Below are 18,586 nucleotides of genomic sequence, written 5' to 3' on the forward strand. Positions count from 1 at the left end.
CACTTTAAGGAAAACATATCATCTTTCCAAAATCAAGATATATTTGCAAATATACTAGTGAAGATATGCACTGTAGGCACACCAAACTAACTATTACGTATACCCTGTCGTCAAAGGAACAGAGGTTAACTTTAAAAGATTCGTCCCTTAGATGTGTATGAAAGATGCGATTTTTGGTTTGAATCACAGATCGCGTTGTTTCTCAGTATCACAGACCACACCCGTTCTCGTGAGTTTCAACAATTTGGTAAACGTCCCCAAGACTGTCAGAAGTTCCGATTTTCCTCCTGCATTAGGCCACAAAATGAACAACAATAATGGATAAACGTCGCACGCGATAGGTGAAATGCTTTTTGATGTGAAAACCCCCACAAAAGAAATTTCCGATTAAAATAGTATTTAATACATCTTCTGTAGGAACCCTGCATTCCATTGTGCTTGATATGCATTTCCTTGAAAGGTATGATATAACTTTTTATACTCGTGTCACATGTAAGTAATTTTGCTACATTGGATCAACTGTTGTGACAGAACATATTTGTTTGTAATTCATTTTCCTTAGAAGAAGGAATTTACTTTCTAAACCGAGATTGAAACTAAGCGTCCTTGACCAAAACAAGGATATGTTTTTAGCAAGAACATTTTCCGTGATAATAGAAGCCTGTATTTTTCCAGTTTACAGTTTTGTTTAAAATAGGATGATGGGCTGAATGCCCGAGTTTCATCACAAGCCCAGAAGCATTGATCAGTTATGCTGAGTCAACTACAAAACAAATGTATGGGTTGAAACATTTAACCCACTCCCACCCACCCCTACCCTTGTGGACATTTGATGAAAGGAAAATGAGCTTTCTGCATGAACGCCGCGTCTGGATGACGTCACACATAAAATAGTTCGCCAGCGGAAGGAGAGAACGACGGTGTGTGACGAGGTATGGTGCAATAACGGGAAACCCCATACTATAATTAGTTCACCGTCGACAATTGAAATGTGACATTGCCAGTAACTAATGGCTGTATAAGACGGGAGGGGTTATTCTTTACGATGGTTTATGTATGTATATAAACCTATTTACATTGAGTGATCGGTTAGTCCCGAGTCTGTCCTCATTGGACGTTTTTGTCACCCCTGTGTGTGTCTACACAGTGAAATGAGCCCGGATGTCCGCTTGTTGCATTCAGGTGTGTAAACCACCCGTCTGAGTAGTACTGAAGAAAGCCATGTTCTATTTATTTTCGATTCATTTCTATGGTCATCATGTCTGCTCAAGGTTGGAAAGAATATTTGTCCAGTATTTATTTTAATCCTAATTTCGGTTTCTTGAATATGTCTTTTTGGATTCCAAATATGTATAACAAAGGTCATTCCTTCTGTTTCAGGTGTTGGTTCAACGATGCTGGGACTAGTCCAACTTCTGCTGCCATTCTGTGAGTCACTTGTGTAAAATTATAACTGGAAATGAAGGCAAATGATATAAATAATTAATTAGCCCCTCTGTCTATTTCATTTAAACCACTTGCTATTGATGGACAAGCAGAATGAGGATTGATCTAAAAATAGATGCCATTTGATAAGAAGAGTACATGATTCACATATATGCTTTTGATTAACACAGCTGACTGGTTGCCTCGTCAGTGGATTGAAAAAAACGTAGTTTGCAAATTTTATACGTTAAAGACAGAAGCTCTAGTCATAAGAACAGTAAACGATTCACATGACAATGGATAATGCAGATGTTGACATTCATGACGATGACATGCTAGGATTATCATTTGATACTCTATTTCAGTCGTGGCTGCCCAGGGCTACACCGAATGTAAATGGGGCTTACATGGCGAGCACTGCAACCTACCATGCCCCCAGAACTGTGCCCTTCTTCCTCCACTTGATGTTCCGTACTGTGACACTGACACGGGGAAGTGTTCTGGGGGATGCCAGCGTGGTTGGCATGGTGATCTGTGTGATCAAGACTGCAGCCGGAACTGTCTAGGACAGACATGCATCCATCAAACTGGGCACTGCACACTTGGCTGCAGTGGAAACAACGCTGGACATTTCTGTAATAATACTCGAGGTAGGGTGATTTTAATGAATCAGCTTTCGGTATTATCCTTAAATGAACACTCTCTTATCTACGTTTTTAGAATGATATGAATTTAGCTTTAAGTTAATGAAATGGTACAACAGAATAAACTACACTTTGTTGTTCTGACTGTGATGTTGATAATCAGAACAGCAAGGGTGATTTGTAAATAGGAATTGTGCCCGGAAGCTAAATAGCGGTACATTTTAATTTCAACATTGTAACTAAAGTGTCATGTCATCTAACTTTGCTATTAATATTAAAAATGTGCCAAGCCAACAAAACTAATTTCATACACACAACAGGATCTTTTCAATAATCATAATACTAAATGCAACCCTTTATCTGCTAAAAGCTGAATCGATTGTACAGTTCCGACTTTTTCATGAACATTTGTTTATGAATCACTATCAAATAGTGATGATACCAGGTGTATCCTTCCCCACCAGTGGCATACATGTCTACCATAAGTCTATTTGAAAGCTTTACTGAGACCTTGAATGTTGTAATCTGATCAAACAACTTCTCTCTTGCCTTACAGTCTTGTAGAGAGTTTTATTTGTTGTAGGGAGTGTCTTGCCGCTCTGAATCTTAACGCATAGATCTAAATGTGAAACAAATAAGACGGTCTCACTGGTCTCCTTTATTTCTAGTTCAGGTGGGTAAATCAGTGGAAGGGAATTGGCACGATGACATGCATCAACCAAGTCAGCGAGTCTGACCACCTGATCCTGTTAGTCACCTCTTACGACAAGCATAGTCGCCTCTTACGACAAGCATAGTCGCATGTTATGGCAAGCATTAGTTGCTGAAGACCTATTCTTCCACGGACCTTCATAGGTCTGTTCATATGATTAAACAACCTTGATGAAATTGTTTTTGTCCAGGAAAATGAAACTGTTGAGTGGTTTCTGAAATTTGAAATATTGTAGGTCATTCTGGAAAACTGTTTTTTGTCTAACTTTAAAAAACACTATTAACCATGAGGCCTGAATCTTTTTTAGAAATTAGAATTACATTTGCTCTTGAAAGTCTAAAGGTTTCATCATGGGAAATGCTTGCACCAAGAGAAGTCACCTGACTTGCTGTGATCCAAATAGACATAAACGTGAACTTTGATCTGCTAAATGTTCCACAATTTCATTTTAGACCACGTGAAGGATAAATCATTGATACTTGTATTGATATGGCTCAATTTAGGTTTGACAAATGAGTTTGTGAATAGATCCAGAAAAATGTAGAAACCATCCATTTTATTAACTGTCAACTCTTTTGTTGCCACACATGGTCCACATCTGAAACGAACCATTTACGGTGGTGTAGTCACAATTTGCCAATGCCAAAGGCTCTAGAGAAAATGACTTCAATAAAAAAAGAATGGTATAAATGTTGTTTCAGCTGAAGGCATACAGCTCTTACCTCATTTAAAAGAATGCTATGTCTTCTATAGAGAGTTATGAACTGATGACTGCAAAAGTGGACTGCCCCATACAACTTTCTCTTTCTTAATCGCAGCTCCTTGTCAAATACAATATATTAAAGAAGTACGCCGCGGTGGCCAATTCTCTGTCATGTATATATCATGTGATGACAGAACTCAGAACTTTAAACTAACACTAAACTCTCTAGATTTGCACACAGCTGGATGTCATCAAAATAAGAAACACACATGGAAAAGATCATAATCAAAGTGGAAGAGTGGAAGAGTTCCACTGCTAATTATAACTCAACACATACCAAATAATATTACATTGTGAAATTTATGTCCAAAATATTTTTTTCCAAAATGTTTGCTGTGACGATCTGTAATCTCAACTGATAATTTGGTAACATCTATATCACTTCTCTTTTTGCCTATGTAGACATGTTTCAAACGTCAAAGAAAACTTTCAACATCTGCTCACGTGCACTAGCATCAATTGTATGCCATAAATTTAATTCAGGATCCAATACTTTTGTATGAAGAAAACGATTCAACGACTGTATAGTGCCATCAATAATGTTTATTGTGTCCTAATCTTTTTACACTGAAAATACACAAAATTGTAAAAGGATAACGTAATTAGGGTTTTTTTTCATGCTGACGTGAATGATTCCTCACATTAATGATTTGCTCACAGCTATTTTTATAATAAAGTGCGGAAAAGAAGTTACTTAAACACGTATCTGATACCTTGTTTGCCCAGACTGTGGTCATGGCTGGTATGGCGATCTGTGTCAACACCCCTGCAGCATCAACTGTGTGGAGGAAAAATGCAACCACGCAACTGGAGCCTGTATACTCGGCTGCAGTGGGACTAACAAGGGGAAGTTTTGCAACACTACAAAAGGTACGAAGATACATACCCTTAACATGCAATACAACTTGTCTCATATGTTGGAACATGTTGGGACAAAAACAATGCCACTAAAGGGAGGTAACTTCGAATTACTAGCTGTCAGTGTCACCAGCAAAGGGCGTTATTGTACGAGCGCCTCGATCAATTTACTGTCACTAGATAAATATAGTTACACAATATACTGCCACAAAACATTAGATCGTAAAATATGATGGATATTTGGGCATAAACAATATTAATTATTATGCACGTGGTCAAGAGACAGGTGGTGAGATATTAAATCCGTACACTGGCGTGTCTAGAGGGTTGACATCGTTTTATCCCCTTTGATTGGACAAATATGAACTCGTTTACATATAAACTGTTGTTTTTCCTTCATAAACAATTTTCTTTTGTATGGTCAAGTTGAAACGTCTTTCATTTGGTATATGCCAGACAAAACCAACATCTCCCTTATTATCACTTAAATATGAGTGGGAATCAAATGGTGGCACCCGAAATTTGTGTTACCGATTGTGTCAAAATTTATGGAGAGGTCAGAGGTCAACTGCTCTCTATTATTCAGCCACTTTTGGTGAGTATGACAATTTTATACATCAAAATCGAAATCAAAACACCTGGAGATAAGCTCAATATGACAAATATTTTGGAGAAATTGGAGAGTTCGAGAATTTGAGAGTTCTGAAAAGTAATGAAAACGATATTTTCTTCATTGACGCTCGTTTTCGCAAAAGTAAAATATTCTCTATATGATAATTGTTTGTTTGACTCCACTAGTGAACAACAAGGAAGACACAAACAGCCAGACTGACAAATGGGATTCTGTCGTCCTGAATGTCGTCGGAGCCACACTCATACTCACAGGCGTAGTCATACTCACAGGCATTGTGTTCTTAAGGTAATCATTGTAGTTGCATTCAGTTTTGTGTTTAACTGTGAATTTATGTTTGTATTTCCTGATATATTCAAATATTCATACCAACGTACGTGCAGTTTATCATGACAATGTTCAATGTTATTATTCCGTAAATAACTCAGTTTCGGCAGTACTGTAATTAAATCAAAGTGGGAATTACAATACCTGTGGACCTGTAAAGTTTATTGTTATCTCAGAAAGACATTCCCAACCCTTAAACTCAGTAGCAACTGTAACCACCACATGCCTTGATGAGAGCAACGCATCCAGATGTGAAACCATTAGAACCTGTTTGGGATATTCTTAGACGTTGGCTGCTGGCAATGGATCCACTAGTGCAGAATTCGGCCAAGCCGAAACTACGGTTATATGCTACCTCTACTCGTTCCTGTTCTAGTGCTTCACAACACTCGCACACAAATCTCCCAACGCACTTGGCAACAAAAGTTGATAAAACATGGACAAATATATTTCCCAATACGCACACATATCATACACGAACCACTGTGTTGGGGCCACAACAGTCATTCTTATTTCACGTGAATGGCGTGAAATTATGAAACTGAAAGGTCTCAAAAATAAATAATCCCTCGTGTCAACAATGTCGACATGTCTTCAGCTAAAACAACCATACAACTAGCAGGTTCCTTACCGTCAACCGACATGTGTAACAGCAACCTAACACTGTTACAAAAACGCTTTGTTCCAAATGATACATATTACATATCGAATCTACATAAGACCTCAGATTTCAAGACGCAGTAGGTGTAAATGTAATGACAAAACCATCACTTCCCATTATGTAGCTGTCTGTTTCAAAATGTATTTCTATTTTGCACACATGTTGTTAGATGCGGGGCGTAATATACATTTCTGTTGTACTATGTGCTGCCTTGTTATGAATTTTAACCTTGATTCTGCAAGCACAACACATTTCTCAACGCCCACCGAACAAATAAGTGAGAAAACAGAAAATTCGGAACTGAAAAATATGTTGCACAGAGCCATTTTGAATAATTAGCAGTTTTGCTATGATAGCTTCTGATTTAATTGTCCCGTCAAGTGGCATAATGTTATCTAATATTTCTAGTTGAAATGTTTTGAATAAATTAGATCAATTGTTGAAATCCCTGAGAACAGAAAAGAAACGAATACACCATGGATGTGCACTAAAATTGTCTTTTCTATAGGAAATAAGAACAACGCGAAATGTAGTGACATAGTTCATCAAAATAATGTTACACAAACTTTGCATATTCTATTATCAGGCAGTCAGGAACCTTTCGTCCGTTATTGGGCGTGGTCGAAATATTTGTCAGTTTAAACATAAACGCAACAGATATCGCCTGGTTAGCTATTCAAAGGAATCGATTGAAAATTATTTTTTGTTGCACGTTTGCTTTCAGAAACTGAAACATTACTTTTCATAATAATGTGTAAATGTGATGACAAAACCTTGTCAAATAAAAAATCCAAGAGTCAATAGTACCATTCCTATCCTAAGGATGTGTCTTTCAAATAGTGATGAATAGGTTTATCCATTTCCATGCTCAAAACTAGTTATTGCATTCTGCTGACACTGCGGATCACTTTTAATGGGGTTTGATGTTTGATTGTGTCCCCAGCCTTGTGCTCCCGTGACAACACCATTTAACAGACCTTTGTCTGGAACAACCACGTCATATAATTCGGCATATACTAATGGTATGTTCTAATTACAATGACCAATTCAATAAGTACTTGTGTTATTGTACATTGCAGGTGGTGGAGAGGAAAGAACAGGTAAAACAACATTCTATATCCATAATTCAATTTCAGAGTTTGGTGTACAGTCTACATAGGATATTCCAACCATAGACTAATTTCATGAACCTTCGGCCTGTATAGAAACAGTTTACCTGAAGGACGAGGCACATTGAGGGCCCATTTTTGAAATTTTTTATATTGAATTTTCAAATTTGTGATGCAAAAATGTGCCAAAAGTCCGATGTGACCATTATTTTATGATCTTCTGTCTGTGGAAATAATGTTATGCCAAGTGACATGCAATTTATTATTAATTGGGCGTCTGGGATTCGTATTTTCGAAACAAAATAAATCCGTAAAAGGTTGAGAAGAGTCAGGAATTTCCATGAACTATAATTTCATTATTGTAAAATCTGATGACTAATTTCTCTATTTGCGCTTTTTCAGGAAATGTTTGCTATTGTTTCAAGTTAACCCCGTTAACTGGTCCGATAATATGAAATGGTTGACCCCGAAGATGAAACTGGTAAAAAACACTTGTGTACTGACATGTCTTCTATTTGCAGAAAGCGGAGACAGACGAAAAGGTAAATACAACGATCAATAAATCTGCACTAATGGCTTCACAGCATTGTTTGACATGAACGACATATATCATGTTATCTAATACAAGAATAAATTAATTTGTCATCTGCATCTGTTTTCCGATAATATGAAATGGTTGACCCTGAAGATGAACAAGACTAATATTATGAAATCAGTTGTAAAAAGCACATATTTTTGCAATTTACATGGAATCGCATTCATTAATATGTCCCTTCTTCTTTGTTTCAGTTCCCAAGATCCGAGTAAGTAACATATTTCCACTCTTAAGTAAATAAAAAAAACAAAAAAACAACAACCCAGAACCCCTTGTATGAGAGTTAATAATCAGCATTCAGCTCCTCTGCATGAAACTCACAAAAGAAGGCAAGATCATAACTCATCCAAAGTTAAACTAGCATGGCAATTTTAAAGAATACGACACAAGAACGACGAACAAGGAAATATCCACGTTTGGAAAGTTACTGTGCGGGACATTATGTCTTAATAATTTCATATCTACTATACTATCTTGAAGATGTGTAATACTTTAATGTGTGCGCTATGGCTTATATTCCAAAAGTCCACTACTTTCTAAATGCAATTAACGTGTTCTTCAGAAACGAGATGCATTTGTCCCATGAACAATTTGATCATATAAGAATGCAAGAGTCAAACATATTTCAACTTTACAGCATCCTGTTAATAATTGACTTTTTGGCCAGGCAGTGGATGATACCATACGCAACACCCCACAGCTGCAAACCACGAATGTAGTTTAGGATGCCAGACAAATCTTCATGATGTGTCTGCGTTCAAAGGACCAACGACTTCAGTAAAACCAGATTTCATGTTACGGCATGCAGCTAAATAAATTATCTGAGCTTAAGCGATATGCTACACGTGTTCAACTATATGACACAACTGATGGTGACTCCCCTCCCACCTCTCGAATACCATTTATTTTTCTCGTTTGCTCATCACTAAGTTCGCCTGAAAAGCACAATGTAATCATAGACGAACACTTCTGAAAGTCATTTCGAGGTCATAAAATTGTGAGGTTTGAAGTAACATTACTAAAAAATATCGACTAAATATAAGAAATGTTTACATACACCATTAATATTTTTTAAATGATGAATCTGCACACCATACATGCTATTGTTGCATCCCGCATGCACTGCTGAGTCAGGAATACGCTCAAAATTTGATTTATATCTGATGTGGTTCTGTGCTTAGGTTGATTTGTTGTGGAACCTCTGCCGCTAGGTGAAAGCAGATGAGTTCCAGTTCGAATGACTTTACTTCCGGTCTTAGAAAGAACATTCTTCATGCATTAAACCAGAATATCTCATAATTCTAGCTCGGGTTGAAGGGAAGTGTTTGCTACTGCTGGTTTGATATGCTACACGGGAATACACGATAGGCTACATGTGCGCATTGAGATGATACATTAAAAGTGGAGAGATTCTTACTGGTCGATTTTGCTTTGTGTTAATTAAATGTCTATCAAAGAAGTTGTGTTTACTATCTAAATATCTATATGTACCAACAATCAAGCTGATCCAAAAGGGGATGACACATAATAATTATGTTCTAAGGACTCTTTTGAATTTTGAAGAATACATATGTTTCACCAAAGTGAGAGCTGCCTTGAAGTGATGAAGTGTTCAATGAGGAAACACTACGACACGATAACATAACCACAAAGCTTATGCAACTGCAAAAATAAATTGATCAACCTTTTATTTCTTCATCTCAGAGATTCACCCAAGGAAGAGCCTGCGGTATACAGGGGAGGTTTGAGTGAAGGTGGACACAAAATAGTATATCTAGCTGTATTGAAGAATCCCGAAGCAATAGATTAATAAATTATTTCACTGTCATTTACAAATAATGATAAAACAGGGCAACACAAATAATTTCCTTTTTTTATGGAGATATCACTGCTAAAACCAGAGTCGATTTTAGATTCCGACTACACCATAAGCATGTGTTTATGAATCACTGTCAAATAGTGATGACACCAGGTGCTCGTGACAAGGTGAGGAAACCCTGCCCCACTGGTGGCACCCCGTCACAAACACACGCAAAGGCACTGAAAAAAATACGGGACATGTGGTAAAAGTAAAAATAAGGAATTGCATCTGACAAATATGGAAATGTCCTCCAAAGGTCTACCATAAAACGTTTTGACAGGTTCACTGAGGCCTTGGATGAACTTCTGAAGAAGAGTCGCATTATTCTCTTTAGCATCTTAGTAGAAAGAGCTAAAAAGTTATTAAATGTAAACACCAAGGGCTGAAGATGCTTGATTATTTATGGACATGAAATATTCATCTTACTGACTTTCACCGACGTTTATATTTATATAGTGAGTAGGTTGGCTCTACTTTCAACACGTTTGTAGATTTGGCAGATACCAAGAACGTATTTCAATGTCGATATATGATTCAATATAGCTACAAGCATCCATATAACAAGGTCCATTTGGATTGGCTATCATTTGACTACACTGAAAATAACCCTAATGACACGAAATTCTTCATGGCTTTAGCTTTGGCTCACTTAACATTCAGGTTACTTATTAGATAGTGTAATGGTTCAGCTCATTTTTAAAGAAAGTTATTAGATTAGTAATCAGTTTTGGGTAATGTCACCACAGGTTTGTGAAAAAGCTTTCCAGTTTGGATGAGTTTACTTCTGGTTTTAGAAAACATTGCATTCTTGCATTAAACCATAATATCACATGATTCTAGCTCAGTTCGATGCGTAGAAATTGGTTGTTTGAAAACTATTATTTCCTGCATTAAAACTAAACCGTGTAAACAAAAATCCTCTCACTGTAACGAAATTACACCAAATTTTGGGAAACTGTAAAAAACATCATTTTCCAAACTTCCTAATTGGTACAGAAAGTAATATACACTTTATTTAAGAGTTCGTACATCTGACCATTCTGAGGTTTTTCCATTCAAAATATACTGAACAACAAAAGTTCCTGTGACAGTGAATAAAATTTAATGCAAAGTTATATTTTTTACCAAATCTGAAACAATTTCGGTTTGCAGCAGATTGAAGACTCCTGTAAGTGTTCAAATGGTTTAGTTTGCCACACTCACTTCAGAAAATGCGTGATTTCATTAAAATAAATATGAACATGCCAAAATGTCAATTTACAAATCAATATCGTGTGTGCCCACCTCTTGTTGCGATGCAAGCAACACATCTTCATCTCATGGAATGGACCAGGCGTCGCACAAAGTCCTGTGGGATATCTGTCCATATCTGCTTGAGCAGGTTTCGAAGTTCCTGGAGTGTCTATGGAACACGTGGTTGATGTCGAATGCGCCGATCCATTTCATCCCACATGTGCTCGATTAGTGAGGGATCAGGGGAGCGAGCCGGCCAGGTGATGACATTCACGTTGTTTTGTTGAAGAGAATCCTGAACAAGTCGAGCAATATGAGGCCGGGTGTTGTCCTGTTGAAAGGTAATGCCAGGGCCATGACAACGCAAAAACGGTAGAACAACAGGGCCGATGATCTCGTCGTGGTAGCGCCGTCCATTGAGATTTCCCTCTACCACTATCAAATGGGTCCTCTGTCTTGCTGTAATTCCAACCCATACCATAACGCTGCCGTCCCCGAATCGATCTTCTTCCATGACACAATAAATGACGTAACGTTCATCTCGACGACGGGCACACTTTAATCCGTCCATAGCTGTGGCTGAGGTGAAAACGAGACTCGTCAGTGAATAGAACTTGTCCCTACTGCATGGCCGTCCAGCGTAGACACTGTCTGCACCACTGTAGAAGTGCTTGACGGTGGTTTCCTGTCAAAATTGCACGTCTGGTGGGTCTTCTAGCGACAATCCCTGCACATCTGAGGCGATGACGTACGGTTTGTAAAGATATTCGTCGAAGGACAGGGATGCTTCTTGCAGTCACTGTTGCTGGCTGGAATTGATTTCGTAGGTGTGCTGTTCGAATCCAGTTGTCTTGTCGATTATTGGTTACGCGTGGCCTGCCACTCGAGGATGGTCTCTGACTGCATTTGTCTGTTGTCAACGTTGCCATAAACACCAAATGGTGTTTCTGTGGACGTTAAATTGTCTTGCAACATGACGTTGACTCGATCCTGCTTCAAGCATACCAATGGCTCGCAGACGCTCATTTTCGGACAGGCGTGGCATTTCGTAATGTTGAATAATTGCGTAATTTTGTTGTTTTTCTGGGTGTTGTTGTCAGCACGATGCTAAACAATGCATATGGACTCCCTTTAACGCACATGTTTTTATACCCGTTCTCGTGTAGTGAAATGCATGGGGCTTGCATAAAAGTCAACTTTTGCATGGAATGCGTGCTTTTCTGTAGCAGTTTTGTATATGTGACTTGACTCCATGCATGTACTACAATATTGAAAACCAAACTTTACTTGTCTGAAAAGTTAACCAAAATATTGGTGTCACAAGAACTTATGTTCTTAAATATAGAATGACAATGTAGACAAGTGCCAACTCAATAGGTACAAATACAAGAAGAAGGAAACGTCATGGGATAGTATCTCTCATTTGTATGTAGAATATCATTCCCAAATATCAGTGTTGTGCATGTACTGACAAAATATGAAATAAAAACACAACTTAACTATCCCTTTTTCTTTATCAGCAGATTCGGAGGAAAAATTGATGAAGACAACTGGGAGACAGACGGTCGTGTGACGATGAGAGGTGCACCAGGGGGAGGAACAGAGTATGGAGATGAAGACTGTGATGTTGTTAATGTTAATGACGATTTGATATTTAACCTGCTACAATATGTAAATCAAGGGAAAGACATATGGTTTAAATTTCATGACGTATGCTTGTTTTTAACTTTGGTGTGATGCTACTATTAACAGACATTATTGAACTGAAGAAATTACAATTATAGTTTCCTGGTGACATAGCCACTGTGTATATTCATGTCGAAATAGTTTCCTGGTGATATAGCCACTATGTATATTCATGACAAAATAGTTTCCTGGTGACATAGCCACTGTGTATATTTTTGACGAAATAGTTTCCTGGTGACATAGCCACTGTGTTTATTCATGGGGAAATAGTTTCCTGGTGACATACCCACTGTGTATATTCATTACGAAATAGCTTCCTGGTGACATAGCCACTGTGTTTATTCATGACGAAATAGTTTCCTGGTGACATAGCCACTGTGCATATTCATGACGAAATAGTTTCCTGGTGACATAGCCACTGTGTATATTCATGACGAAATAGTTTCCTTGTGTCATAGCCACTGTGTTTATTCATGGGGAAACAGTTTCCTGGTGACATTACCACTGTGTATATTCATGACGAAATAGTTTCCTGGTGACAAAACCACAGAGCATATTCATGACGAAATAGTTTCCTGTTGACATAGCCACTGTGTATATTCATGACGTAATAGTTTCCTGTTGACATAGCCACTGTGTATATTCGTGACGTAATAGTTTCCTGGTGATACAGCCACTGTGTATATTCATGGCATAATAGTTTTTTCGTGAAACACTTTGTATATTCATGATGTTATAGTTTCTTGGTTATACAGCCACTGTGCATATTCATGCTGTTATAGTTTCTTGGTGATACAGCCACTGTGTATATTCATGACGTAATAGTTTCTTGGTGATACAGCCACTATGTATATTAATGACGTAATAGTTTCTTGGTGACATAGCCACTGTGTATATTAATGACGTAATAGTTTCTTGGTGATACAGCCACTATGTATATTAATGATGTAATAGTTTCTTGGTGATACAGCCAGTGTGTTTATTAATGACGTAATAGTTTCTTGGTGATACAGCCGCTGTGTATAGTCATGACGTAATAGTTTCATGGTGATACAGCCACTATGTATATTAATGACGTAATAGTTTTTTTGGTGATAGAGCCAGTGTGTATATTCATGACGTAATAGTTTCTTGGTGATACAGGCAACGTGTATATTCATGACATAAAAGTTTCTTGGTGATACAGCCACTGTGTATATTCATGACGTAATAGTTTCTTGGTGATACAGCCACTGTGTATATGCATGACGTAATAGTTTTTGGGTGATACAACCACTGTGTATAGTAATGGCGTAATATTTTCTTGGTGATACAGCCACTGTGTATATTCATGACGTAATAGTTTTTTGGTGATACAACCACTGTGTATAGTGATGGCGTAATATTTTCTTGGTGATACAGCCACTGTGTATATTCATGACGTAATAGTTTCTTTGTGATACGGCCACTTTGTATATTCATGATGTTATAGTTTCTTGGTGATATAGCCACTGTGTATATTCATGACGTAATAGTTTACTGGTGATACAGCCACTGTGTATATTAATGACGTAATAGTTTACTGGGGATACAGCCAGTGTGTATATTCATGACGTAATAGTTTACTGGGGATACAGCCACTGTGTATATTCATTACGTAATAGTTAACTTGGGATACAGCCACTGTGTATATTCATGACGTAATAGTTTACTGGGGATACAGCCACTTTGTATATTCATGACGTAATAGTTTACTTGGGATATAGGAACTGTGTATATTCATGACGTAATAGTTAACTGGGGATACAGCCACTGTGTATATTCATGACGTAATAGTTTACTGGGGATACAGGCACTGTGTACATTGATGACGTACTAGTTTACTGGTTATACAGGCAACGTGTATATTCATGACGTAATAGTTTACTTGGGATACAGCCACTATGTATATGCATGACGTAATAGTTTACTGGGGATACGGCCACTATGTATATTCATGGCGTAATAGTTTACTGGGGATACAGCCACTGTGTATATTCATGACGTAATAGTTTACTGGGGATACAGGCACTATGTATATTCATGACGTAATAGTTTACTGTGGATACAGCCACTGTGTATATTCATGACGTAATAGTTTCTTGGTGATACAGCCACTGTGTATATTCATGACGTAATAGTTTCTTTGTGATACAGCCACTGTGTATATTCATGCTGTAATAGTTTCTTGGTGATACAGCCACTATGTATATTAATGACGTAATAGTTTCTTGGTGACATAGCCACTGTGTATAGTCAAGACGTAATAGTTTCTTGGTGATACAGCCACTATGAATATTAATGACGTAATAGTTTCTTGGTGATACAGGCAACGTGTATATTTATGACGCAATAGTTTCTTGGTGATACAGCCACTGTGTATATTCATGACGTAATAGTTTCTTGGTGATACAGCCACTGTGTATATGCATGACGTCATAGTTTTTTGGTGATACAACCACTGTGTATAGTGATGGTGTAATATTTTCTTGGTGATACAGCCACTGTATATATTCATGACGTAATAGTTTCTTTGTGATACGGCCACTTTGTATATTCATGATGTTATAGTTTCTTGGTGATATAGCCACTGTGTATATTCATGACGTAATAGTTTACTGGTGATACAGCCACTGTGTATATTAATGACGTAATAGTTTACTGGGGATACAGCCAGTGTGTATATTCATGACGTAATAGTTTACTGGGGATACAGCCACTGTGTATATTCATGACGTAATAGTTAACTTGGGATACAGCCACTGTGTATATTCATGACGTAATAGTTTACTGGGGATACAGCCACTGTGTATATTCATGACAAATAGTTTACTGGGGATACAGCCACTGTGTATATTCATGACGTAATAGTTAACTGGGGATACAGCCACTTTGTATATTCATGACGTAATAGTTTACTGGGGATACAGCCACTGTGTATATTCTTGACGTACTAGTTTACTGGTTATACAGGCAACGTGTATATTCATGACGTAATAGTTTACTTGGGATACAGCCACTATGTATATGCATGACGTAATAGTTTACTGGGGATACAGCCACTGTGTATATTCATGACGTAATAGTTTACTGGGGATACAGCCACTATGTATATTCATGGCGTAATAGCTTACTGGGGATACAGCCACTTTGTATGTTCATGACGTAATAGTTTACTTGGGATACAGCCACTATGTATATTCATGACGTAATAGTTTACTTGGGATACAGCCTCTATGTATATGCATGACGTAATAGTTTACTGGGGATACAGCCACTGTTTATATTCATGACGTAATAGTTTACTGGGGATACTGCCACTATGTATATTCATGGCGTAATAGCTTACTGGGGATACAGCCACTTTGTATGTTCATGACGTAATAGTTTACTTGGGATACAGCCACTATGTATATTCATGACGTAATAGTTTACTTGGGATATAGCCACTATGTATATGCATAACGTAATAGTTTACTGGGGATACAGCCACTGTGTATATTCATGGCGTAATAGTTTACTGGGGATACAGCCATTATGTATATTCATGGCGTAATAGTTTTCTGGGGATACAGCCACTATGTATATTCATGACGTAATAGTTTACTTGGGATACAGCCACTATGTATATTCATGACGTAATAGTTTACTGGGGAAACAGCCACTGTGTATATTCATGACGTAATAGTTTACTGGGGATACAGCCACTATGTATATTCATGACATAATAGTTTACTAGTGATATAGCCACTGTGTATATTCATGACGTAATAGTTTACTGGGGATACAGCCACTATGTATATTCATGACGTAATAGTTTACTTGGGATACAGCCACTATGTATATTCATGACGTAATAGTTTACTGGGGATACAGCCACTGTGTATATTCATGACGTAATAGTTTACTGGGGATACAGCCACTATGTACATTCATGAAGTAATAGTTTACTGGGGATACAGCCACTATGTATATTGATGACATAATAGTTTACTGGTGATATAGCCAATGTGTATATTCATGACGTAATAGTTTACTGGGGATACAGCCACTATGTATAATCATGACGTAATAGTTTACTTGGGATACAGCCACTATGTATATTCATGACGTAATAGTTTACTGGGGATACAGCCACTGTGTATATTCATGACGTAATAGTTTACTAGGGATACAGCCACTGTGTATATTCATGACGTAATAGTTAACCGGGGATACAGCCACTGTGAATATTCATGACGTAATAGTTTACTGGGGATACAGCCACTATGTATATTCATGACGTAATAGTTTACTGGGGATACAGCCACTGTGTATATTCATGACGTAATAGTTTACTGGGGATACAGCCACTGTGTATATTCATGACGTAGTAGTTTACTGGGGATACAGCCACTGTGTATATTCATGACGTAATAGTTTACTTGTGATACAGCCACTGTGTATATTCATGACGTAATAGTTTACTGGGGATACAGCCAATGTGTATATTCATGACGTAATAGTTTCTTGATGATACGGCCACTGTGTATATTCATGACGTAATAGTTTCTTGGTGATACAGCCGCTGTGTATACTCATGACGTAATAGTTTCTTGATGATACAGCCGCTGTGTATATTCATGACGTAATCGTTTCTTGATGATACAGCCGCTGTGTATACTCATGACGTAATAGTTTCTTGATGATACAGCCGCTGTGTATACTCATGACGTAATAGTTTCTTGATGATACGGCCACTGTGTATATTCATGACGTAATAGTTTCTTGGTGATACAGCCGCTGTGTATACTCATGACGTAATAGTTTCTTGATGATACAGCCGCTGTGTATACTCATGACGTAATAGTTTCTTGATGATACGGCCGCTGTGTATACTCATGACGTAATAGTTTCTTGATGATACAGCCGCTGTGTATACTCATGACGTAATAGTTTCTTGGTGATATAGCCACTGTGTGTATGCGACGGTGACCTGTAAACAAGCTACACAATCACGTGATCGAAGAACCAGAAAATCCAGATACACGATATAACATTTTCTGAGTTAGTTAAAACGAATAAAACGACATGTTCGGTACGAATTATGCCTCCTGTGTGCAGAGATTCTGGTGCTCATAACTAAAGAACGTTTAATAAATATTTTATTTTGCAGCACACTGGAGGGTAGTTTTAATGTTTTGGCCCTAAATAATTCTTTTGTATTTGACTCAGCACAGATAAATTCTACTGAGGTTATGACGAAGCTTTCGTTCAGTGATTTCTTATAATCTTAAAAAGCGTTGTATCCCTTTTGTTTAATTAGTTGCTCAATGTGACAGGAACATGAATATGGTAATATATGTAATCTGTTTGTCCTCAATGTTGTTATACACTGTTGTTATTCGCTGTTGTTATACGCCGGAAGCTCGCACTGTCTTACCCTAACGATCTACCGGTTGTGACGGGTGCGTGTTATCGATCTTCGTGGCTATGAAAACACTGCAAATAAAGTCTTATTTACTTAACACATTGTTATGTTTGTGTCGGAGTTCATTCAGGGAGCTATGTCCTGGCCAAATGGCACGTTTCGTTGGTTGTTTATGATAAAAACGCATAACCCAATCTTTAGTTTCGTGTAAGCTGCGTATTTCTATTTCCGAGGTCGCTTATAAGAAAAACGACATGCTTTAACCTTGATAGCTAGATAACTAAATAGGTTTCATTGCTTCACAAATACTTATTTTATTCACATCATAATCCTTATTTCAATATTCCGCGTATGTCGGTGATATATTTGATAGATACGATACCGATAATATACGGGTCTTTTTGGTCCCACGTAAATTAGTATAATACTCCGCTGTGGGTGCCTGGTTAAAACAGGTCCCCAGTAACTTGTGCTGGTAGATGTGACTGCAGTACATCATGTGGTCTGGCTCGATCACTCGGTTGACTGTCCATCATCACACTCCGACGGCGTGGGACGTTGCTCATAATATCAACCACTGACTTTTCTGACTCGATGATATCTCGATCAACGTCATACATCTTAACTATCGCTGACTGCAGAGTAAAATTAGA

At 37.7% G+C, this 18,586-nt stretch overlaps 2 protein-coding genes across 2 annotated transcripts in view; both read left to right on the forward strand.

The window, feature by feature from the left end:
* LOC125379331 (scavenger receptor class F member 2-like) overlaps positions 1–5,488 on the forward strand; it is a 30,448-nt gene extending 24,960 nt beyond the window's left edge. Inside the window, exons 2-5 of the mRNA XM_048395647.1 lie at positions 1,381–1,428; positions 1,791–2,075; positions 4,271–4,414; positions 5,201–5,488. Of these exons, the coding sequence (XP_048251604.1) occupies positions 1,395–1,428; positions 1,791–2,075; positions 4,271–4,414; positions 5,201–5,325 (588 nt within the window). The 5' untranslated portion in view covers positions 1,381–1,394 and the 3' untranslated portion in view covers positions 5,326–5,488. The remainder of the gene's footprint in view (positions 1–1,380; positions 1,429–1,790; positions 2,076–4,270; positions 4,415–5,200) is intronic.
* Positions 1–18,586, forward strand: part of LOC124122347 — a 377,435-nt gene that overhangs the window by 172,138 nt on the left and 186,711 nt on the right. The window lies entirely within an intron of this gene.

Source organism: Haliotis rufescens, unplaced genomic scaffold (genome assembly GCF_023055435.1).
Source record: "Haliotis rufescens isolate VD_foot unplaced genomic scaffold, xgHalRufe1.0.p SCAF_14, whole genome shotgun sequence".
Classification (NCBI taxonomy): domain Eukaryota; kingdom Metazoa; phylum Mollusca; class Gastropoda; order Lepetellida; family Haliotidae; genus Haliotis; species Haliotis rufescens.